The 25,236-nt window shown below is 47.3% G+C and overlaps 1 protein-coding gene across 1 annotated transcript; it reads left to right on the forward strand.

Annotated features, from left to right (window-relative positions):
- The first annotated feature begins 51 nt into the window (after nucleotides 1-51).
- Nucleotides 52-24,682, forward strand: SREBF1 (sterol regulatory element binding transcription factor 1). Its single transcript, XM_061570041.1, is given in 22 exon segments — nucleotides 52-285; nucleotides 1,816-2,102; nucleotides 2,707-2,854; nucleotides 3,412-3,800; nucleotides 6,123-6,302; nucleotides 6,490-6,654; nucleotides 7,682-7,911; nucleotides 8,882-8,924; nucleotides 8,926-9,007; nucleotides 9,945-10,144; nucleotides 11,292-11,475; nucleotides 11,857-12,041; nucleotides 12,849-13,110; nucleotides 13,927-14,093; nucleotides 14,683-14,851; nucleotides 15,056-15,164; nucleotides 15,633-15,742; nucleotides 16,720-16,852; nucleotides 17,351-17,519; nucleotides 19,346-19,522; nucleotides 20,228-20,342; nucleotides 21,414-24,682. Coding segments are annotated over 22 exon segments (3,846 nt in total). The 5' UTR covers nucleotides 52-167; the 3' UTR covers nucleotides 21,638-24,682.
- The last annotated feature ends 554 nt before the right edge of the window (nucleotides 24,683-25,236 follow it).

The raw sequence follows: 25,236 nt of genomic DNA on the forward strand, positions 1-25,236 counted from the left end.
GAGTGGCACCACCTCTACGACTTTCGCGTCACTTCCGGCGTCACCCCCCCCCCGACCCCTCCCGACAAGATGGCCGCGGGCGTGCAGGAGCCCCCCGCCTGAGCTTCTCCCGGCTCCTCCGCGTTCTGCAGCCTCCTCGGCCGCCGTCTGCCGCCCCAAGTGCGGGCATGGAGGCGCAGCCTCCCGCGGTGGCCATGGCGTTCGAGGAGCACGGGTTGGACAGTCTGGACCCGAGCCTCGCTTCGTCCAATGAGTTCGACAACGTCCTGCTCAGCGAAATCGACGGTGCGCGGCTTGGGCGGCGGCGGCGGCGGTCACTGGCTGTCAGAGTCGCCGCGTGTGTGTGTGTGGCCGTCTGTCGCAGCGTGTGTGTCTGCCTGTCACTGTCATATTGTGTCACCGTGTGTCGTCACTGTCACCGTGTCACTCTCACCGTGTGTCGTCAGTGTCACCGTGTGTCAGTGTCACCGTGTGTCAGTGTCACCGTCGTGTGTCACTCTCACCGTGTGTCGTCAGTGTCACCGTGTGTCACCGTGTGTCGTCAGTGTCACCGTGTGTCGTCAGTGTCGTCAGTGTCACTCTCACCGTGTCACCGCGTGTCAGTGTCACCGCGTGTCGTCAGTGTCACCGTGTGTCACCGTGTGTCGTCAGTGTCACTGTGTCACTCTCACCGTGTCACCGCGTGTCAGTGTCACCGTGTGTCGTCGTCAATTAACGGAGTCGTACTGTTCGCGTGTCACGGCGTTTGTCAGTCAGTGTCAGACCTTTACACCGTCAGCTGGACTTACACTGCCTGTTAGTGTGGCAAACTTAGTCACTTTTGTCAATGTCAAAGACTTACATTGTTAGCGTGGGACCCATTATAGTGGCCGTCACTGTTGCAGTGTCAGCTTTAGAATGCCAGCTACTGTCTGTGTTCGCTGTTCACCTCACGCGATATAAATATGACGGTGTCCGCCACGTGGTGTCAACCCTCCTCGCTCTCAGCTGTGCGTTTATCCACATGGGGCTGTACACCTGCCATAAATGTCCACATGATCTTTCATTTGTCGTAATATCTTCCTACCTAAGTTGTCTCGCCGTATTTTGATTGGAATCGATATCCGCTTGTCAGTGTGTGTGTATATATGGCTGTTAATCTCCACTAATCAGGTTGTGCATTTATTCTCACAACTGTAAGGTTGACCACCTCTTAGTCTGTCACTGCCTTTCTTCTGTTGTTAGTGGCTTGTGACAGGCGTGTCTTGTCACATTGCCCGCCGGTCGATGAGGCAGGTGGACTGCGAGACATTCATATCTGCGTGTCAGTGTATTCGCCTGCTAGATTACCTGAACTTAATCTTAGTTAACCTGAAAGATTGTCTACCTGTGCCCATAAGGACAGTACAACTTCCACTGATAATTGTCTACATTTTTATTTTCTGTGCGGTTGTCCATTTGTTGGCTTGTGTGACTTTTAAGTTTATCCGTAACTTTTTCAGCCAGTCCGGCTTGTTCAACTGTCCGCTGAAATAATTCTCCTGTCTGTCTCAGATAGTCCACTTGCCCACCAATCATATTGTATGACTGTTCAGCTATCCACCAGTATATGCTCTTTGGACTGTTGGCCTATCTTATTCAGTACATATGTAATCACATTACATGCATTGTAATACGTGTCTGAACATATGGTCAGTGTTAGCATTCATAGTTGCAGGACTCAATGTATTGACTGCTGTCCGTTTGAAGAGCATGGTACAGTATTCTAAAATCTAATTATTTAAAGTGCACCACATTGGTCTGATCCCTGTCTTCCCATGTTTTCTACTGATGCAGAGATGCTGCAATACATCAACACCCAGGATGGTGACTTCCCTGGGCTGTTTGATGGACAATTATCCACAAATGGTGGCTCGGATAATAAAGGTTCCGTACAGCCCCGCTTGACCATGGAGAGCACCTTCTCCCAGCCCATGGCCCGCCAAGCCCAGCAGCAGCAACCAGTGGGATTGCATCACCCCAGCACCCAGCAAGCACAGCCCACGGGAGTGGTGCAGCCTTCACCTGCTTCTACACACACGGCTCCCACTTCACAGAAGCAGCTGCAGCTTACCAACACCCAGGCAAGCCACCTCCCATCACGAGCTACTCGGGTCATTTTACACCATGACCGCCTACTCAGGCAGGGCATTGACTCATGTGGGGCTGCTTTTCAGTGCAGATGTGAATGCCATAAGCTGGCATCGACTACAAGCAGCCCTGTATCGTTTTGGGGAGCGATAGTGTCGCGGTTAGCGCACTGCTACGAACCTAGTGACCCGAATTCGATTTCTGCTTACGGCCAACATCAGTGACGATTATCTGAACTGGTCCTTGGCCTCCCCTAGGTCGACTCAGCCTCAAATGAGTACCTGGTGCGGCGTGTAAACATCGCCACTATGGAGAAAAGGGCAGCCAGGCGTGGTGCTGCCACCCACCCCCCACGTGTGCGGTGCCAGCCTTCATCGGTGCTCGCTAACAGCACTTGCCCCAACAGTCTATTAAGGCTATACGGGAGATCTTTGTATTATTCCAATAACTACTGTTACACATCTGCTATAGTTATTTAAATAATTGCGACTGACCTGCAGGAATTATAACAGAAACAAAATTCATACGTTCCAAAATGGTTTGAAAATATGTAATCCACAACTAACGTGCAGAGTGTGTATGTCTCGGTACCCGCAGACCCAGATCATATCCCAGCTGCCTCAGGCCACTCAGCAGAGGCAGCAGCAAGCGGTGGTTATGACACAGAGCTTCGCGGCCAGCCCCACGCAGGTGCACATCACGCAGCCCACCTTACTCAACTACTCCCCGCAAGGCACGCTTACAGGTAATGTCCGTGAACTTATAGTTATTTTTTAAAACATTTTAAACAAACCCATATCCTTATTATAGTATATTTGTACGTTACTCTCATTTGTTGACAATCTATGAACTTGCACCAAGAAAAAAATATAATGTAAAAATCACTGCCTTTTAAAAATACTGCATTGATGTCTTGTTTACATTTGTGTGTGCACACTATTGCTGGTAGCATAGTGATGAGCACACTGGGCTTTGAACCCAGCGTCTGGAACTTGATTCCTGGCCACAGTTAAGATCTGAAAATTTTCTGAACTTGTCTTGGGCCTCCCCTAGGTCGACTCAGCCTTGAATGAGTACCTATTTTACTGTATATTAACAGCAACATTGGGGAGACAAATCTGGTCGTGGTGCTGGCCTCACTGTCTCCTTGTGCGCCATGCCAACCTTCATAGGTGCATAGGTGTTCGTTGACAGCACTAGCCCCAGCAGTATGTTAAGGCTACATGGGGTCTTTATTTGTTTGCTATTTTTCAAACATAACGCCTGCACATTTCTCGCCCGATTGCACGTGCTGTGTCGCAGCTGTACCAGCGCAGCAGCAGATACAGACGGTCGTGAGCACGCCCTCCCTCCAGCCCGTCACCCTTCAGCACCACCTACACAGCGTCACGCCCACTCACCAGTTCCTCACCACTTCCGCTAGTCCCACCGGCATCTCACCTCACGTGCAGCACGTCACTATGACGCCCCAACACCTCACCATGACCCCGCAGCAGGTCACCATGACCCCACAGCACCTCACCGTTACCCCACACCAGGTCGCAATGACTCCGCAGCAGTTCACCATGACCCCACACCAGGTCACCATGACCCCGCACCACCTGACCATGACACCACAGCACGTGACAATGGCGCCGCATGCGCAGCAGCTGACCGTCTCGCCGCACATGCACCAGACCATCGGGCCGCAGGTGAGCTGTTTGATCTTCCGGAGAATTTGTTTTATCTTTACCTTAACTAATGCAGAGATATGCATGCTTGGGATTCCAATGAGGCAAAGATAAGAACACATGGATGACACATTTTTGACTGTTAAAGAAACTAACTGGGATTGGACAGGACACGTTGCCAGAACGGATGATAAATAACAAGTGGCAGCCGAATGAGAGAACACGCACGTCCCAAGGGACCTCTGCCACAAAGACAGCGATAAGATCAGCCTGTGTGTGCAGGTGCTCGGTGAATTTTTACATCAGGACCATGAGAGATGGTGACAGCTTGGGGAGGCCTTCATCCATCAATTCATTGATTATGGGTAATGGTGGTGATGTGACCAATGCTGTCCAACAGGTTTTTGTTGACTTGAGCTTATCAACATATAGAGCTTGTTTAACACGTAGGCTTTCGCTAAATATATCAATGTGTTGTTATAACCCGCCACCGCCCAACACAGCCAACTAGTAAGGGTTGTCACGTAAACAGAACGTGCCAATTCGTCACTAGTACAGCACACGGGTGTGTTGGAGAGCCAAGCCACAACATTTACAAACGGAGTACAACGTTTCGCCAGTAATTACAACTAGCTTCATCAGGCGACAGCCAGATTTGTGGAGAAGTCTTACTGTTTCGTACCTTATATAGAGGTGTAGATGTATTGACCACCTTTCTGTGCTCTTGCACAATGTGGGGGGGGGGGTGGGGGGATTACCGAGGCAACGTACATTATGCATGTGAATTATGCGAGCCCTTTGAACTTGTCCTTCCTGTCTATTGTGTTTATTAAAATAGCCCCTCCAACGGTAATCCCTATTGAAGTACGCTGCCCTTTGTAGGCATGCAGTTAAATAATGTATTATTTGAGGATTCGCTTCCACGCAAGCACTAAGACGGTAGCTATCCGAACGGTTAAAGTAATTTTTATTTCTTTAAATTTCGATAGATTCTCGAATTAGTCTTGGCCTGTAGTTGCTAGTTTTGAACAAAACTTCAACGTTATCAAAATCAATTGAGTGTCCTTGTTGGTACGCGTGTTATGCTGCTGCTGCCAGTTGCATTTGAGATAATTTAATATTTCTCTGATGTTCTTTTGTCTCGTGCTGATCATTCGTCCTGTTTTCCCAACATAACATTTAGCACACGTGCAGTTAATCCTTACACACCTTCTGTTGATAGCTTCGGTAATACATCTTTTGTACCAGATATTAAATTCTGTATTTTATGTACCGTGCCAAATCTGTGTATCTTTGCCATGTGGCCAGACCAGCAATGTGTCATCCATATATCTAAACCAAGCAGATGGTTTTAGTGTGCTTTTGTTTCAAAATTTTCAATGGACAAATTCGCTATCACAGGAGACAAAGGAGAGCCCATTGCTGCTCCATACTTTTGTTTATAGAAGTCACTTTGCCACAAGAAGTAAATGTTCTTTAGACAGTGGTCAGCTAGTCTTCGGATATCTTTGGCCAAACCGTTGTTCGTTACCAGAGTGTAATTTAATTGATTCGTTGACCAGAACCCTTGTGAACAGAGAGGTCACATCAAAACTTACGAGAATATCATTAGGATTAAGCTTAATATTCTTAATCATATTTATGAGATATTTAGAGTTTTATGGATATGAAGCTTGGCTTGCAGGACTAAATGTTATGAGGTATATTTGTATTTTTTTTGTTTTTTAGTATGTTGTTATCCTGATCACGTGTCTGAAATGCTGCAGTTTCCTGTGCAACAATTCCTCATTTAACGTGGTAGTTGCGATGCACGCACACAGTGATATGGCGGAACAAATAACCGAGGGTACGCTGTGCCACGCCTCTGTATCATGACGCGTACTGTATCATACTGCTCAGCCGCGCAGCTCAAGTAGTTTGTCGTCGACCGCTCAGAAGCCGCGTTACAAATGGTCGCGTTGCGCGTTATAACGGGAGCGTTCAGCATTGTAACATTGCATGCTCGACATTATAATGGGCGCATTTCGCGTTGTGCAAAAAAAATTATCGAATGGATGAACCCCGTTTTGGTACAGCGAAAACGCGTTGTGTGCACACCACATGTTAAGCGATGACTTACTGTACTTGGGCTGATATAGCCTTCCTTCTTTGTCTCTCTTGTTTCCAGGACTTCTTTGTGAAATGTAAAGATTTTTCTGGCTTTCATTTCGAAGGCAGTGATTCTCCTAATTCTTTATTTTTACACACTGCTGTTGAATACACCAAGGAACTCGATGTGTTTATTTGATGTCGGTGAGAGTTACCCTTTGTCAAGCCAAGTCTCGTTTTTATCCTTTTCATTAGTGGAGATGTCAAATCTCGTGTTCGCAGATGCAGCAGGTGACGATGTCACCCCAAGCGATGTCGGTGATGGTATCCCCACAGCAAGTGCAGCAGGTCCACAACATGCAGCAGGTCCACAACATGCAGCAAGTGCAGCGTCTGGCTGTCAATGCTGTCAGCATGTCTCCACAGGTGCAGCAGGTGGGATAACCCAACCACTAATGTCAGAATTAATCTTTCAGTAGCGTCTGCAACGCCACATTTAACACGTAAAGTAAGATATTGCGCTCATATTCAAGAGTTTTAAGATGTTCTTTGTGGATTCGCAGTGTCGCTTCACCACATTATGTATTACTTGAAAGTTCAGCTGTTGATTTGCTGTCCGCAGGTGTCCTCTTTTACTATGTTTCCACAGGTGTTACTGCAGCCCCAGATCATCAAAGCGGACTCTGTTCTACTGACGACACTCAAGGCAGACCCTGGCACGGTGGTGGGCACCCCAAAGGGACCTGGCAGTGGCGGCAGCGCAACAGCGCACGCCACACCTATTCAGGTGGCCCCTGCCTTCACACACAGACTCGCTGCTGTTACAGACACCACTGTGCGTCTCTACTCGCAAACTAGAGTCTTCAATGAAGGCTATTATCTATGACGTTTGTGTGTTGGTGTTAACGTAGACATTTCCAGGAAGTCCTCGTTTAATGCGGAAGATGTGTTCCTGAAAAGTGCTGCGTTACGTGAAAAGATTTCGCCATAAATAAAGTAACGATAAAGTTTGGCGAGATACGATGTACACACACACAGTAAGATGGTGAGACAAATAACTGAGGGTCCGCCGCCACGTTACTGTAAAATTCCACGCGCCATAACGAACCGCTTAGCCGCACAGCTCCAAAAAGTAGTTTGTCGTTGACCGCTCAGAAACCGTATTACAACAGGGCCACATTCCATGTAATAACAGTGTGCGTTATAACGGGCGCGTTCTGCGTTGTGCAAAAAGTGAGGACTTATTATTATTGGTATTGTTCTTTAACAAATAAAGTTAGAGGTGAATTTTTGTTCCTGTTGGGATGGGAGGTAGTCATTTTCAGTCAGTGGTGTAAAATCTTACCTTTGTTTCAATATCCGAGACCAGTCCTGGCACTTGAGAACCATCATTTTAACTCGCGGTGTTTGTCGACCTAGGAGGAGTAATGGGCCAAGTCAACCAAGACGAGGATATTAATGCAAAATGTGTCACCCATGAGCTCATGTAATTGCTCTTGTGTATATTTATATATACTGGATAGTTATGCTTAATTATTTGTGGACCGATAAACCGAGTTGAGCATTAACTGTGCTTATAGAATAAGGATTTGAAATAGAAAATTGTAATTCTTCGCTACTGCTCACTTATAACTCGGTGACACTGAAACAGACATCTTCACCCCGTTTTAGGTAGGTTAGCAAAAACTATGCAGCCTGCCCCTCCCCCATTACCTCAGATAATCATCAGTTCACTTTATGTTTACAATGCCTATTGGCACACTTCACGTGCTCACGACCTGCATTGTTTTATATTTCACTGCGACACTTTTTAGACGCTGATGAGTGGAAACGCGATCCTGACCACGATGCCCATGGTGGTGGACGCGGACAAGCTGCCAATCAACCGCCTGTCGGCGAGCAGCAAGCCCATGGGGCTGCCCAACAAGGGGGAGAAGCGCACGGCGCACAACGCCATCGAGAAGCGCTACCGCTCCTCCATCAATGACAAGATCGTCGAGCTCAAGGACATGATCGCCGGCAGTGAGGGCAAGGTAACTATCTCGGTGAGCTGGGGGGGGGGGGGGTGTGCAGAGGAGGCATTGTGAACACTATTGCCACGATACACTTGAACACATCGACTTTTGCAACCGATTTTCATAATAACGTTTTTTGGGTTAGATCGCCTAAATGTATAAATGATTTGTAAACATACCTCCATCCGACACAGGCAATTAGTAAAGTGACTACAGCTTCACCAGGGAAAACATCGTCAACTGAAATTGTCAATGTTGTGGGTTTGTTCTCCAAACACACCGTGCCAAGTAGTAACAAATTGGTACATTCTGTCTACGTGACAAACCTTACTAATTGGCTGTGTCGTTTGGAGGTGGGTTTACGACACATTTATATTTACGCGATCAAACCAAATGTTTTTTAATCAATTATAGCGGAATCGGTTTGCCATAACTTTTTCTTGTATTTCACTATTTTCCATTGTTTTTGTGCTTTGCTGTACTTCCAGTAGAAATAAAGATTATAATTTAACTGCAGTTCATTCAACACAAGCCTGCCATAATTACTTACTTGACAATATATAATACACATGCTTTCAGTTACATTAGAAATAAATAAATACATAACATGTGGAAATTATGTCATGTATGCAAGTACGTAGCCAACCATGTTAATTGGAGGTGCGGGGGAAGGAACGAAACAAAACACAAACTAAAACAAACCAAAAATGTATTACTTTGGAAAATATTTCGAAAATTACTCATTTAATCGGAATATATACTTTTTGCTAACCTAATTATTCTGATTTCATTATTTCAGAAAAGTTTTATGAGTAAAACTAAACAATTGAACGAGTAATAATAATCACAATGTAAAGGATGTCTTGAAAAACGGGCGAGAGGATTATCGTGGATTTGATTCCGTATGACGAATCACAGTAACGAGAGACGCGACACGTGACACGCGACACATGCACCGCGAGTGCTTTACCTTGTGTGCTCTGTGCTGTTTCAACTGTTGGCGGGGCAGCTGAACAAGTCATCGGTTCTCCGCAAGGCGATTCGAGTACATCCGCTACCTGCAGCAGTCCAACCAGAAGCTCAAGCAGGAGAACCTTGTCCTCAAGATGGCAGCGCAGAAAGGACGTACGTTTTCTCTCCCACCACATTTGCCTTCATTGTAGCTATGATCTCCTGCCTGTCTGCAAACCTGTTTGGATCTCCAGTTACCAACCCAGCTTTGTCGATGTGATTGAATGAATGAGGATTGACTAGCGTCCTTGGGGGTAGGGGGGGGACGTAAAGTTGGATCTAAATAGGCTCCGCAGTGGCGAGATGTTATCTCGCTAGCGTGGATTGCAGGAGTTTGTGGATTCGATCCCGACCCTGATGCCTGCATATTTGGAGTTTCAGATCTCTATGCACTAACATTGCTTCTACGGTAACAATGGTATGCCGTTTTTAATTGTCAAGTTTGGTTTCCTAAATGCACTTAATTTTGCTTGCGTTCTGCTTGCTTTTCATAGTTTTGTTCGTCGTCTACCCTCGATAATTGCGCTCTCTAGCAATTATTTTCTTTAGTATAGCAACTTAAGAGCGTAAAACATGCCACCATAATTTGCCAACTTGGTCTTGTCAAATATTCAGAGTAAGCTAAATTTGTAAATAATTTTTTTAAAGGTTTTTAAAAGATTGGCCGAGGACTGCACACGGCTGGAGCACCAACACATGCAGCCATGACATTTCCATTCACACACCACCTTCTTGGTCTGTTTATGCCTATATCATGATAATGTACACGGCCCTTTGTCATTCCACTCCTATACGAATGCCTGTCCCCGCGTTTTTAATTAAATGGGGTTAATTGACCATACTTCATCATGCCAGTCATTGCGGGTTGGTAAAGGAGGGTGTAGGGGACCCATAGCCAGTCCCGAACTCACCACTGATTTCAGCCATGCTCAGAGATCGAACTCGTGGCACCGAGTTAATAGTGCCACAGTGTGCGTAAACCACCACGCTCTGGCCAGGTTACTGCTGCACGTAGCAGTTTACACGAATGTTGTAAACCCGGTACCTGCAGACACCCTGAAGGAGCTGGTGGACGTGGGAATAACTCCCATGGACACGCTGGAGGGGACGCCCCTGAGCAGCGATCTCAAAGCGGAGCCCCTGGGGCTGCCCACGCCACCCAACTCGGACGCCGGAAGCTCTCCCAACCGCAGCAACAGTCCCTTTTCGAGTGACTCGGAGCCAGACAGCCCCTACTACGACGACAGCAAGGTATGGTGGTCACTGCAGCCCTGAAACGCCGTGGTTAGGATTTTTCGAGCGGGGATTACACATCGTTTAGTTAAAGAAAAGCACAACAACAAATCTTATACATACACACACTCGGTTGGTGTGTGTGTGTTCCGGGGGTTTCCAAACGATAGTTTGAAACTTCATTTATATAGCGCATACTTTTTGGTTCGTTCGGTAAAGTCACGTAGGTAGAAAAAATATAATAGATCACAAGTCCTTATATTTAGAGGGGGGAGGGGGGGTTTCCCCATCGGGCAAGAGGGTGGGGGCTCGAGATTGTGCCTAAGGGAGTGGCAAATCCAAAGATGGGAACCGAGATGGGGGGTGGAAAGGGGGGGGGGTGTAGTTGATGCGAGAGCTGAGGAGGTGGCCATTGTATTGTGAGAGATGAGCATGTCAATGTAAACGAACCAACGCGCAATGGTGGCTGTGCTAGTGAGACATCCAGTTCGTTTTCTAGCTGCAGTCACAACAGCTTCAAATCAAGTTTGTATATAGCGCCGTTATCCAAGGCTCTTTACAAGGGTTATGAGTGGTACAATGAGGGTAGCTAAAAGTGATACGGTGAATATGGATGGGGTATGGGGAGGGAGGTTTAGTGGCTACGGGAATTACGGGGGTACCTAGGGATGGAGGGAAGAACGCGCCAGGGAGAAGAGGTGAGTCTTGAGGGAGGAGCGGAAACTATACAGGGAGGGTGCTCGTCGCTTAATGTGGAGGGGAAGTTTGTTCCAGTGCCTAGGGGGGGCAAGTAGGAAAAGGAGCGGAAATAGGATTGTGCACGAGAGGGGGAACGATTAGGAGTACGAGGGCCTTCCCGCGCCATGGTGTTTGTGGGGGTTATTTGACCATACTTCACCACACCGGTTAAGAGGTTAAAGGCAGATTGAATCACAGAGACAAACAGTGGATATTGCTGCACTACAGCCCACAACACCTGTTTTATGCATGTTAGTCACACATCAGTCCACTGTCCAGGCTCAAACCTGCTGAGATTCTGAGATCTGATGAGATTTGGCACATCCCGAGTGATTGCATCCTCGGCATTCATTACATCTACAATAATGATCTTCCCATGTTCGTATTGAAACTGATTATTCACCGAACGCCGTTAACCTGACCACAGATGCAGATCAAGGAGGAGCCAGGCTCGCCCGGCGGGCTGACCATGGTGGACCGCTCCCGCGTGCTGCTCTGTGGCTTCCTGTTCCTGTGCCTCTCTGTCAACCCACTCGGGTTCCTGCTGCGTGCCACAGGGCTGGTGTCCAACCAGATGCACTACCCAGGCCGCAACATTCTCTCGTTCAACGGTAGCACCGACCCCACACACACAAACCTAAAGCTGCCCAACGCTTCATTCCGGACAGTGTCTAGGATGTAACCAATGACTCTCATTCTCCAAGCTCACATCAGCTTGAGAATTTCTGTACTCAAAATGTGATCACAATGTGTTGTCTAGTTCTAGTTCTGTATACAACTTAAAAAAACTATTTTTTTTCTACATCAGTTTAAATATTCTCATTGCCATCTACTGTCGCGAAAGGCAATTTCCTACAGTGTTATCCTGCAATATAAAAAAGCAGTGCTACAGATAACAGTGGTAAGGTTATCTGCAGCTGTTAATGGCCGGTCAGACAAAATGCCACCGTTGTTTTTACCGATAGCAATTCCCAACTGGCTTGTCATTGCAGATGGGCCCGAGAGCTGGTGGGACTGGCTGATGCCGACATTGCTGCTGTGGCTGGTGAATGGGGTGCTGGCTCTGGCTGTCCTGGCGCGGATTCTCGTGTACGGCGAACCGGTGATGCGGCCACATTCGCCTGCCGCACTGCTCTTCTGGAGGCATCGGAAGCAGGCTGACATGGACCTAGCCAGGGTCAGTTCACAGTATTTAACAGCAGTGAACCCGTGCACCCATCTGTACCAAGTGACTGCCAGCTTTGAGCTGTCATGGTCATTGCCATTGGTGCCATCATTTCCTTCTGCTAGATCCCTCGGCCACTGCAGTCAGCTCCTGACCACGCTTACAGCTTTAGTTCTTACCCTTGGACACAAAGTTATGGGTGATACACCAATGGCTGTCTTGGTAACCTGCCCTCAATCCTGCACGTGTCTCATTCATTACAACCTTCTAATTGTTTTAATTATATCTTTGTTTCTTAGCCCTGTTATATTCCAAACTTCCAAGTTGCTTCCCCTGTGCTGTAATGAAAATGGCAAACTCTTAAAATAATTCATACTATCGCCTAGAAATGGAAACAAACTTTCATATCTTCTTAACCCATCAGGCATGTTGCCCAATGTAGTGGATGGCTATGATTTGTGAGCATTCCAGTCGTGGTGCATACGCCTTGATGTTTTGTGCATGCTGCCTTGTCCATGGGACGTCATCTATTCAGTGTGACAACCTCGTGGTGGAAATTATACTTCCTTTTGTAGAAACACTGGGTAAAGTAGAGCGTGGTTTTCAAGATGGCGGCGGCTGATGGAAGCTTGGCATGCATTTCAATGAGTGTGATCACAATATTGTGAATACATTATACTAAACATTTTCAAAGTATTTGGCAGGGGCGTTTCGACTGAATAACTTCACATTCAAGCGATAAGACAACATGCAGCGTCATAATCCGCGTGCGAGGGGGTCAAGCAAAACTTACTGTGCTCTCTCTCTCTGCGTCCGCAGGGGGAGTTTGTCGCGGCTGCCGAGAACCTGCGTGTGAGCTTGAAAGCGGCGGGCCGTCCACTGCCGACCTCGCCGCTCGATCTCGCGTGCAGCCTGGGCTGGGGCCTGCTGCGGCACCTCCTGCAGCGTGCGGGACTGGGCCGCTGGCTGGCTTGCCGTGCCGGCTCGTTACGCGCCAACCCTGGGGCCCGTGCCGACGCGTGCAAGGGCATGCGCGACGTCGCACTCGTCTACCACAAGCTGCACCAGCTGCACATGACGGGTGGGTGGGTGCGAGCTCGTTTTCGCACCTCCTATTAGCTCGGTTGGCTATATACGGTGTGCTGCCTCCCGTCGCTGATGTCAACGCGAAGTGTAGTTGGAAAAATCCCCAAAGTTTACTGGCCTTGGACTTACAACCATTCTTTGACCTACACAATGCTGGCTGTTTAGGTTGCAAAAAACGTTCTGTAGAAAGTAAAGAACTTCAACCCTGTTGTGCAATTCATAGATTATATTGTGCAGCGTGTACAGAGATAAACATCGAGAAGGCCACACAGTGGAAGTTAATTATTCAGTCCACATACAAACGTGCTGGCTCAGGAATTCATCTGCAATGAGTTTTACACAGTGAATAAACTGAACAAGAAATAACCATGGGACCCTGTTACCAGTATCAAGACTATTGAATGATTAAAAGGCTTTATCCTGAACCGGAAATATAACTTTTTAAAGTTTCCAACACCAAGCACCACATCTATTTGAAACGTTTTAGGATATTAATCCCTAAATGCTATTTAAGCCTCTCCTGGACATAAAAGAACTTCAGCGTGGTGGCAACATGAACCTCAAATTGGCCACAAATCTGCTATGATTTCAAAGTTGAAGAGTTCGGGAGAAGCAACTAAGGAAAGGAACGAATGGCAGACAATTGGGGGAGCCCTTTACCCAGAAGTGCCGAGTGTCAGGCTGACAACGACAACTACTCGCGCTTGAGTTGAAATATTGAGGAAGTGCTTGCGCTTGACTGCGTGCCCTCGCAAGGGCACGCGTCTCCCGTGCACCCGGATGAGTTGGTGGTGCCGCCGTGTGCGTGCAGGCAAGCTGGAGGAGGGCCACGCCTGGGCAGTGACCGTGGCGCTGAGCGCTGTCAACCTTGCAGAATGCGCGGGCGAGACCCTCCCAGCCGACACGCTCGCCCAAGTCTATGTCACGGCCGCCCTACGCATCAAGACCAGCTTTCCACGCCGCACGCACTTCCTGGCCGTGAGTGCTTGCAAACGCCCCAGCGTACGTCAGAACTGCAGAGGTTTTTCCAACTCGTGCTGCGAGTTCCCCGATGCGACTTTTGATTGTACCGTATGTATGTACATATGTTCAACCGTATGTAGCCCACCGTGCTAACTGTCCTAACCCGAGGAGCAGGGAAGGACAAACCTTTCAAATTAATAACATTAATGTTCTGCATTGTGATGTGGAAAATTATTTTAGTGAATTTTGTTTTATTTTACATGGTAATTGTACCAGAGTACCCAAAGAAACCCCATGCATATGAGCAGATAAACACTCTCCTCAGACGTTTACATAGAGAATCACAAACCCACTTGTTGCACTAACATCTCTTAGCCATCTTGTACAGCTCATATTTGGAAGTTTCATAAATCTGTGTGATCCAATAACCCCTGTATTAGATTACAGAAATGACCCGCATACAGTATAGATATTAGTTTTACTCGTTCCTTTGCCACCCCTAATAGAGCCACTCTCTTCGCTTGGCCCGCTTCTATTGCCGGCTGTGAAGTAGACTGGCCCCATCGCTAATGGCGTGCTGTTGCCACCTCTCTTCCCTTCTCAGCGATACTTCCTGAGCGGTGCACGGCAGGTGTGCCTGAACCAGTCGGGCACAGTGCCACCCGCTATGCAGTGGCTGTGCCACCCGCTGGGCCACCGCTTCTTTGTGGACGGTGGGTGGTGCGTTCGCAGCCAGCCCCTGCAAAGCTGCTACTCCACGTCGGCTAATCTGGGTAAGGGGGGCCAACTGGCATCCACCTGCAATCCACAGCCCACCTGTGGTAGGTGCAACTCGGCTACCAAACCTGTCTTGAATTCTCAGCAGCAGTGTGTGGGTGCTTAACATTTGAGTGCAGTTTTCAGCCCCACTATTGCTATTATTTCACCATAATGAAGGTGCTCTTTCCTCTACAACAGTTGTGCTTTGTCTCTCACAGTGGACCCCCTGGCACAAGTGGCTCAGGCTTTCCGGGAACACCTGCTTGAACGAGCGTTGGGAACCATTTTCCGGCCAGGCGATGGCGAGCAGGGTCCATGCGAGCCCGGGTACACGCCCGTGCACACGCGCGCACGCACGCCACGCACAATGGCACTCATACGTAGCTGCCCTAAAGCATGTATGTCTTTTTCCCCATTCGAGGCATCAGCTGTACTTAACGCTGTAGATTCGTATTTTCTATTAAAGAACCCTTGCCTGCAAAAATACATAAATGTTGGCACAACTGCACAGTGCATTCAGTGGCTGTTGCTCAAAAGTCACGAGGGTGGTCGCGGTCTGTCCTTGTTGGACACGAGTCATACGACCCAGCATAATGCGTACTCTTCCACCACACTATTCATTTTCAAATGCAGCCAAACCACAATGTGCCCTCATGGAAAGATGATAACAATGAATCAACAGTTCCGTAGAAGAAACTATACCCGAGCCACCGCTAACATAGCTCACATTTCTAACCGTCCCAACGCATGCTCGCTCACTCACTCGGTGCTATCTGGTTGTGCCCGTCCTGGCAGGGAGTTCTCAGAAGCACTGCAGTACCTGCAGCTGCTCACGGAGTGCGCCAATGCGGCCGTCGTGACCAAGCAAACCTACGCCATCGGCTCCAACATGACCGCCGTCACGGGTGAGTGTCTGCGCTCGGCAGTGCCGTCAGCGTCACAAGCCCGTGGCGAAATTTAGTTTGTGATGCGGCTTGGTGGTGGTGCGTTAGCCACTTGTTGCAGAGGTTCACGGTTCGAATCCAGCGGCCACCCTGGTTATTACTGGGATTGTAATAACCACGATAATATTTATTAAGTGCTGCCTGCTTCACAGTGGACATAAAAGATCCCCCTGATGTAATTCGCAAGAGTCGGCCATTGTGTGCCAGAGTTGGGGTTAAAATTAATCACATTTGTCAATTACCCTCAAATTACACAGTTGGGATTATAAATAGCAATCAGCTTCCTTCTGCCAGACGAATGCCCCAGGTCACTCTTGCAAATGAGACTATCCTGGTTTCTTGAGTTTCCCCTGGTTACACAAAATACACTTGACTAATGCTGCAAGACTGCAAACTATCATGAAGCTAGTAGTACATTTTAGATATAGTATACTTTAAGCTTAACTTGAGAGTGTGCATGGAGCGATGTATGCTTGGCATTAATTTGAGAGATATAATCTTGATTTGAAGCTTTCGTGACTGCAGGAATCCATACTCTTTGGTTCTTTCGGTAAAGTCACGTAGGTAGAAAAAATAATAGATCACCTAAAGACGGTCGCTTGTGTTGCGATCGGAACGTCGTGATCTATTATTTTTTCTACCTACATATTAGAGAACATATGCAGGTTCAAGATAATTAAAACTGTCAAGACAAATGACTGATGTAATGTTACTGCAGTGACTAGGAGGCTATGGCACCTGACATTTTAAATGTCTCATTAACAAAGCTTAAAACTCATGCCAGTCAAGCCGCGATGCACAGCTCAGGTACGTGTCTCCAATCTGTAATACCTCTTTTCCAATTGCACAAAAAAGAGGTATAACCACAATGCCGTTTGGGTTTTGTATTTTCTAACACAATGGTGTTTCCATCCTCTGGCCTACTCACCGTGTGGCAGGCATGGATCCGGTGGCCAAATGGTGGGCGGCCGTGGTGATGGTGGCCATTCATTGGGTGCGTGGCGACGACGAGGCGGCCGAGAGGCTCTACTCCGTCGCCGAGTGCCTCCCCTCCGAGCTGAAGCTGGCGCGGTACGTGCGGTGTGCCGGTGACGGTACTGGCGTGTCTATAACCTCAGCTATTAACGACTTTTATTTTAGCATGAAACTCATATTCACAAGTGACCTGGCCACAAATGATAGCTCAACAAAGTGGCTTATCGTATGGAAATGTATAGCAGCCAAGTAATCTAAACGCATGTGTCAAGATATTCACAATCAGAATTGTATTTTCCCTCGGTAAAGCCCATTAAGATAAGAAGCTCTTTTTCAAGGGCGATTCAGGCGGCCGACAACATCCAAGCATTCCACAATTACAGATTTAAAAAATAACTTAAGTGAGCTTTACCTGGTAAAAAAAAATGCTCTTTGTATTTTTAGTGACTTTTTCTTACCTTTCCTATACTTTGCAGCCCTATGTTTTTTGTTGCTGTAACTTTCTGACCCACCCCTCCTGGATATCTGGGAAAAAGAGCTTAATAGCTAATTGGATTTTTTCAGGCTAAATAAAGATTCTGTCTCCTCGTGCAGGAGCGTGCTGCCGCAGGCCGTGCTGCTGGCCATGCAGGCTTGCCGGGCCCTGCTCATAGGCCGCAAGGACCACTGTGACGCCTGTCTGGCCATGTGCGAGTGCGCTGGCGGCCTCCTGCGGGATCACCTGGCCGTGGCTCTGCACTGCACGCAAGGGCCCATCGACAAGGTGGGGCTGCACGTACAGTTTTTGGGCCACCTGTGTTTATTAACCTGCGGTGGTGAGAGGTTAATTACCTCGCCTGGTATGCAGGAAGTCGTGGGTTCGACCCCGACCCTGACACTGTCTATTTGGAAATTGCATGTACTTTTTGTGGCCGCGTAAATTTTTCTCCAGGTCCTCCAGTCTTTCCCTCCACATTTAGTTTAGTTTATTGCGTGCATTGTGGGCATCTAACGTTCACCCTCTCGCCTTAGGGATTGAGGGATTGTAATGATTTGCCGGTTGCTATTATATCTAACTTTAGTTTATCCAGTCTCATACTATTTTGTGTCTCAGTTATACAGCTTTGTAGTTTACTGCATTACCATAACTGTGGAATGAGCGTAACGTTTGCAAAAATTTCACGCAAAATTTACATTTATTTATACGCATTAAAATGCATATCGCATGAGAATATTCGGTTTTAATCAAAATATCGATGCATCATTACATATCTAGAATTCGGTGACTAGACGTATGCAAGATAGTCATGAAATGCATTTACAAGCCAATTATTTTCTGCTACTTATAAATAGAACATTAAATACAAGTTAGTACTGTAAGTTCATCTCAGTTGTTTTCAACATTTTTTCGTGTGTTTAGTTTGTTGTCCTTTCCCTGCACCTCCGATTGTATTAGCATGGTTGGCAACGTAAGGTGCGAAAGAAGTTCAACATATATACGTATAACATGATGTGCGCTCGATGCGATTTCCTGTCCTGTAATCCACAATGTCCCCTACCTTGCACTGCCAATCTCTTTGATAAACATCACCTACTGATCAAGTATCCTTTCCAGGTGTGAACAGAAGATTTATGACCTGAATAAGTAAATACTGTGCAGAGCTGATATGAACATTGCAGGCCTCTCAAAGTGCCAGACAACTCTACCACGCGGTGGCCCAGCGTGGTTGGCACCTCCCTCTGCGTAGCCCAGCGTCTGGAGCCGAGTTCACGTTCATTGCCTGCGCACTCATTAGCTACGCCGTTGCTACCAGGGTCTACCAAGATTGAGCCGAGAGCAAGCCAGATTAGGAACAGTCTCACGCCCCACGCATTGTGCTTTCCCTCACCAAGCGGAGGTGTGCCCTTTTGAAGATGGATTATTTAAGAGCTCAACTGTGGCTGTGGTGCATTGTAGTTGCATTGTATGGGAAGGGATGTACAATGCATCTGCAGTGCAGCACAGATACAGTGAAAAGGCCTGCTGTCTGACCGAAGACGTACACAGAATGGCCCAAAGGTCAGCAACCTGGAAGCCAAACTACGGTTGAGCGCAAAATCGTGACACTAGCTTTGTGAACAAAATATCAGTTTGATCCTTCACGAATACTGCCAGCAGTATACAAAATGAACATGTTGTTTAATTGTAGCTCACTTTGTTACACATCAAAAACATTTGTGTAATTTTTGTTGCTGTTTTGTTACAAGTGAAATGACCTGTGTGCCCGTTAGCGGTGTATGCCGTGTGATTTTTTGCTGCGTATCAGTTGGCTGTCTCACACAGAAAACTATCGCTTTTAAAATGTAACCATTAATACTCTTTGGTTCTTTCGGTAAAGTTACGTAGGTATAAAATTAAATAAATTACCGAAAGAACCAAAGAGTATGGATACCTGCAGTCACGAAAACTTCAAATCTAGATTGTAACCATTAAATCACAGCTTGTGGGCAAAGCCAAGATCTTTCCATGTCACGGCAGCTTGGCACAGGCGAGAGAGACGAGCGGGTGGCTGCGCGGTCGTCCTCCTTACCACGCCGCGTGTGACGCATGCGCGTCTGTGCGGAGAGCAGGCCATGGCTCTGCTTGTGTGCGACATGCTGCTGAGTACACGTACGCATGCGTGGCAAAAGACGGCAAGCGCCCAGGCCGCTGCGGGCACCTCGCCGCCCGCGGAGATGCGGGGCTTCCAGCAGGACCTGACGAGCTTGCGCCGCATCGCGCAGGGCTTCCCGCCCGCGCATAGGAAGGTGCGGGCATCTTCACTTCATCTGCGCTCGCACGACCGCACTTGTGCTGAGCTCGCGAAGAATAAATTGCGAACCTGTGTGTGTGCGCGCGCAAGTTATTTTCCAAGGGGAGCGGTAGCCAACACCAGTGGCAGTTATCTGTACCGGTCCTGGGCCTCCCCGAGGTTGACTCGCCCTAAAAATTTAGTATCTGGTGCAGTGGTGTGTAGTAAACATCGCCACTAGGGAGACAAAGGCGGCCGGGCTTGGTGCTGGTCACTCACCCCCATGTGTGCCGTGCCGGCCTTCATAGGTACTCAATAACGGCACTTGCCCCAAGAGTCTTTTAAAGCTATACGGGGGATCTTTGTTATTTTCTGAGATACACGTCAGGCTTATACGAATGCATGCCTTTCTTAAGTTCACGATTCCACAACTGCAGCAGCTTGATTTGGTTTTATGAATGCTCGTAAGTAATGCATTTTCGTTACTTATACAACTAAACAGTGACCACTTTTAGTAATACAAGAACTCTCCCTAAAGCATTGCACCCATGATCATTTTTTGGTGTGATATACTTTCTATTTTTGTATACTTTGAGCCCCTTTTTCCTGCTCGCATTCTGTCATCACTGGTAATTCCATTCCCTGCCAGTGTTGCGCGGAGTCTGAAAATATTTATATGCAAATGTGTGATGTTTTCACTTGGTGTGCACGCTCGGGTCAGATGTTTTTGCACGAGGCCACCGCGAGACTGATGGCGGGCGCCTGCCCAACTCGCACGCAGCGTCTTCTCGACAACAGCTTGCGCCGGCGCGTCACTCCTGCCACCACCGCGAAAGGCAAGCGCTGTGCCAGCTACCCACTTGCTGTTTATTTGGTGCAAGCGTGGCCACAACATTCCCTTGGAAACATTTATTGGCATCTGCTGGCAAACGCAACACTGCTATGCTGACTTTTTATGAGCTGACCGTTTTAGAGCTCTGGCTTGGGATGCAGATCAGTTGTCAGATTAATAGCACTCCTAAACATGACATGTTTAGTTAATCCCTGCCAGAAATTGGCTGAGCCGTTGGTCTCTGAGGTCAGTAGACTAATAACCCCACCGCTAAACAAGTGGTGGGGAACGAGAATTATTTTTCATAAGGATCATTCCTGCCATATGAAGATCTAATTTCCACCGCTGGCTCAGGAGCGCCATTGAAGATGAGCAGTGCTCAATGCTCGTTTGAGGACAGGGACACAATTTCTGAGATCCTTTCAGTTTTTCCTTCTGACTCGCTTTAAGCAGGTTTGGTTTGTGCGATTTCACACTGTTTATGCGGCTAACTTATGTCTACCCAAAATTCGCTTCACGCAGTTTGAGTTCACTCCTGCAGCTACGTGGTCGGACGTGGGACAATGTTGTGTGTACTCTGTGCTACTCGGGTTGCTGACCTATCGCATGAAGTGAGGGAAACCTGTATCTAAACCTAAGCACTAAAACTAAAGTGGAAACAATGTTAGAATGAATATGCATCATGGATCGATTCGTCTGTTTTATATGATTAAGAAACACTAATAACACAATCACAAGAACATGGCAAAACATTTAGCTATACATAAAAAATGTATGTCTGGCCTTCAAGGAAATTTTAAGACTCAACGTGCATGTTTAGCTGAAGATAAAACAGTTTACATTCTTGGCACCACCTTCCGAGAAAGCACGTCGGACCTTTGAGCATGAGGTTCTTCTCGTGTCCTGCCACCAATCATATGTTTATCTGGTATCGGGCGCATGATAATATGGCCCAGTCGGTCGCCCTTTGGAGGTCTTCCACGGTTCACGACATGAGGTGTCTTTCACGGTCTGACCAAGCAGCTTGACCGTGTGTGTGCGTTCCCACGTTTGCGTGCGTGCGTGGGTGCTACAGAGAGCCGCGAGTGGGACAGCCAGCCGGGGCAGCGCGAGCGCGCCTCCGCCCTGGTGATGGCGTGCCGCTACCTGCCACCCTCCTTCCTGTCTGCGCCGGGCGAGCGCGAGGCCATGCTGGCCGAGGCCGCGCGTGCAATGGAGAGCGCGGGGGACAAGCGCGGTCTGCGCGAGTGCCAGAAGCTGCTGCTGCGTCTGGGCAGCGGGAGCACGCTTACCAACTAGGCTGCACGTTCACACGCACCTTCACACGATCCCTCTGCACACGGTTGAGCACCCCAAAAGCTGTCCACAATTTCCACCTTCTGTAATACAACCAACTTGACCGGCCATTCAACCTCATACCCGGGTCCAACAGCATTACAATGTCTCGCCGTGTCTGTTAGCTTTGAAACATCCGAGCTGGGCTCTCGTGTTGTTCAGCACAAATAGGTCGTGATGCTTTCAGTAAAGTCACGTAGGTATAAAATAAAATAAATCACGACGTTTCGATTGCAACACAAGCAACCATCATCAGGTGGGAAAACCACAGCAACGAATTGTATTTATTTTATTTTCTACCTACGTGACTTTACCGAAAGAACCAAAGAGTATGGATTTCTGCAGTCACGAAAGCTTCAAATCTAGATAGGTCATGATGCTCCGAGCGGTGAGTTTTGGCGGTGCTGCCTCCAGCAGGTTCAGAGGTGGCAAGGTGAAGGGACCGACAGGGCCAACTTGTGAGGGTGCAAGCGGAGATGGAGGTGCCCAAATAGGGGACGCTTCGTGAGTGCTACCGAGACAAACGCCGCAAAGATAAGCCGAGGTTATAGGTAAAATGTGCCTCAGCTGTTGAGCTCCCAAGTGATGGCCCGATGCATCTGCGCCAACTATCGCCCCTCGACTACAACCACCCCGATCACCTCCCATTCGACCGGCCACTCTAAAAAATATGTTTTGCGTTCCCCTCTTGTGCTACCCCACACAAAGACAGCAGCAACAACAACTGCCAATCATCGATCGATGAATGCCCATTGCGAGTGTATATGTAGGCTACAGAGACAAACTACTCAATTGAGTAAGTCGCACGGCAACATCTCCGTTACTGGCAGACTACCCAGCTGTGAAATGGCGCATTCATGATTGTCGTGTCCTTTCAGAATGGCGCAAATGTCTCAAATATTCTAATTATTAAACCGGAAATGTTAAACACCTGCACTGCATGCACCCATGATGAAGTTGCTGCTGCACCTTCACAGCCTTATGTTTACAGTGCACCTATCCTGTCAGCATTCCCAGCTGTGCTTACGAACTTACACCGTGACTGACGCTTTCCCCCTCCTTAGCCGACATGCCCTCACGCTGGGGACCATGTCGGTTACTTCGATGTAAATATGTAAAGATTTACACCATCGTGAGATTATCCCCCCCCCCCCCCACACAAAGCATTCACCTGGCCAGGTGCAGCCAAGTGGGGCATGCGAGCGGCGTGGCGTTTTGGTAGAAATTTGATTCACAAGTGCAGTGTGAAATATCCACACGCAGGACAGCAGCTGCCGTGATGCACCCTCCCAGTTTTAACTTGGCATTGTGATTGAGGTGCTAATGGTTAAACATCGCAGCGGCTTTTCATCGTACTTTTTGTGAACGCCGTGTAGTAGGGAGGTTACATTGATGCATGTTGTTTGACAGTTTTGTCCCAGGTTTTAACTTAAATTATTTAATTACTGGAGCACCAGCCAAGGATATTTACAATTTAGTTATGGAAAGTACATAAGGTGTTTTTCATTGGAATATTTTAATAGCGAATTCTGATTGGCTATGCCTGGGCTCTTAATGTGCGAAAACGGACGTGGACTTAAAATTCACTGCACTTAGTTGTTGGATTTGTGAAATTAATGTAGCACGAGCAATACTTGGTTTAAATTTAACCTGATTATCCCATTGTACTACAAAGAAGCCGACAACCTTTACTACATTATGCAATTTGCCAGATGGTTTTTTTCCCAAGGTGTGTATAAAAAAAAAGTTGGCAATTCAACTAACAAAAAAATAAGCTATCACTAAATGAAGGTTAATTCTACTCGTTTAGATGCGGTTAATAGTACTTACAGCTTTAATTGTAAAATATACAACTGAGTAATTTTGTATTGTAGATTAGGGTACTTTTATCAGAGTTATTTTATACTGCAGGTTCCTAGATAGATATTAGTATGGTTGTTAGGTGATGTGTATGCGAGTTCTAGATGGGTTCAGTAATATGTTAATTGTTTTATGCTCCTGTGTGTGACCCATAGCAGCCTTGACCCTTTTAGGCCGCATGTGGCTCGCTCGCCAGGCAGGCACGAAAGGGGATTGGCTCCTGTATCTAGGTAATGAGGTCCCTGTATGAGATACAAGTTCACACGGAGCCCTTTGTCAATTCACTGCTGAATGAGTGCCCTTCCCCACACTTTATTTTACCGTGCTTGACACGTGATCATTGCTGGCTGAAGGCAGGGAGCACAGACACGGGAGTGGAGGAGTACGGCACGGATGCCCTCGATTTACAAAAAGGGGCGTGTTCCTTAAAAAAATCGCGTAAAAGGAAATGTTTAAATCTGAACGGCTCTTCCCATGAATGTTATAAAAAAAATTAGGGAAGTGTTTTGGACAGTCATTCCAACTCTACTACTCGCCAACAAATATACACCGTCTATATCACTTAACACAAAAATAAGGAATGGAAACATGAACGATTGATTAATAAGTAATATAAAATGACAACCTGCGTGTTGGAATGACTGGCAAGCTGATGGCTGTGGAGGCGACGCAATCGCGGATGGATCACGACGCAGCCTCCCGGGTGCTTGTGAAATGTCGTGCATCGAAAAGTATCCGTAATTGGTCAATGTTTTTACCGCGAATGTTTGCAACCCGAATGCTGGTGAATCGAGGGACACCTGTACAACGATGGGTATTGCTGCACAGCCCCTTGTCCACCACGTAGCCTCATAGCTCCTATGACAACTTGTTTATGACGTATGGTGATCTCCCATCCAATCTCCAAGCTCAAGTCTGCTGAGCTTCCAAGCTCTGAGGAGGTCAGGCACATCAGGCAGAGTTGGTCACATGTCAGAGATTTTATTAATACACACGGTGCCTCCTGCAGAAAAAAAAATCAGCGTTAAGTTGGTGGGGTTTTCTTTGAGTACGTTATTTTCCCTGGGAAAAGGTTAAAATATATCAAAGTTGTCAACTGCAGCATTGTATGTTTATTCTGAATAAAACAGGTCCAATGGTTTAAATATAGTACTTAAATTATTAGTCTCATTGTACAGTCCATGTGTAACAAAAGCAAAACCGCAATTGTTTTTCGTATATTTGCTGTTGTGAATTTCCTTTACTCCGAGATGGCTTTTAACTTGCAAGATTTAAGTATTTAAACATAACCTTGAAGTGAGTCTTGTTTCACCGAAGCCGCAAGTTACAACTGCTGTGGTCTTAAAATAGCAAGACGAGGGCAAGGCTGCGACGAGCGCGTGACGATCGCGACACGGGCACCTCTTGGCGAGGCCACGCATCGGACCAATTCAAATGCAGTCAAGTGGTGCTGCTGACACCTGTTGGGTGAAAACATGATCCCGGGTTTTCAGATTTCAGGTTAAATCTATGTAACCACGCTTGGTATAACATATAGCCAATGGACCGCAATATATATTGGCAATTAAGTTAAGCAACACAGTGCTCCATTTGATCTTACACAGTGCGAGCAATGCAAACCCCTGAAACCGATTTCTCGCTTGTGAGGCCATGGGTCATCTTTTCAATGTGCCACGAGTGCACCTCGGCCTAAGACAAAGATC

The sequence above is a fragment of the Lethenteron reissneri genome, chromosome 44, assembly GCF_015708825.2.
Source record: "Lethenteron reissneri isolate LAM-NWPU_2019-01 chromosome 44, ASM1570882v1, whole genome shotgun sequence".
Classification (NCBI taxonomy): domain Eukaryota; kingdom Metazoa; phylum Chordata; class Hyperoartia; order Petromyzontiformes; family Petromyzontidae; genus Lethenteron; species Lethenteron reissneri.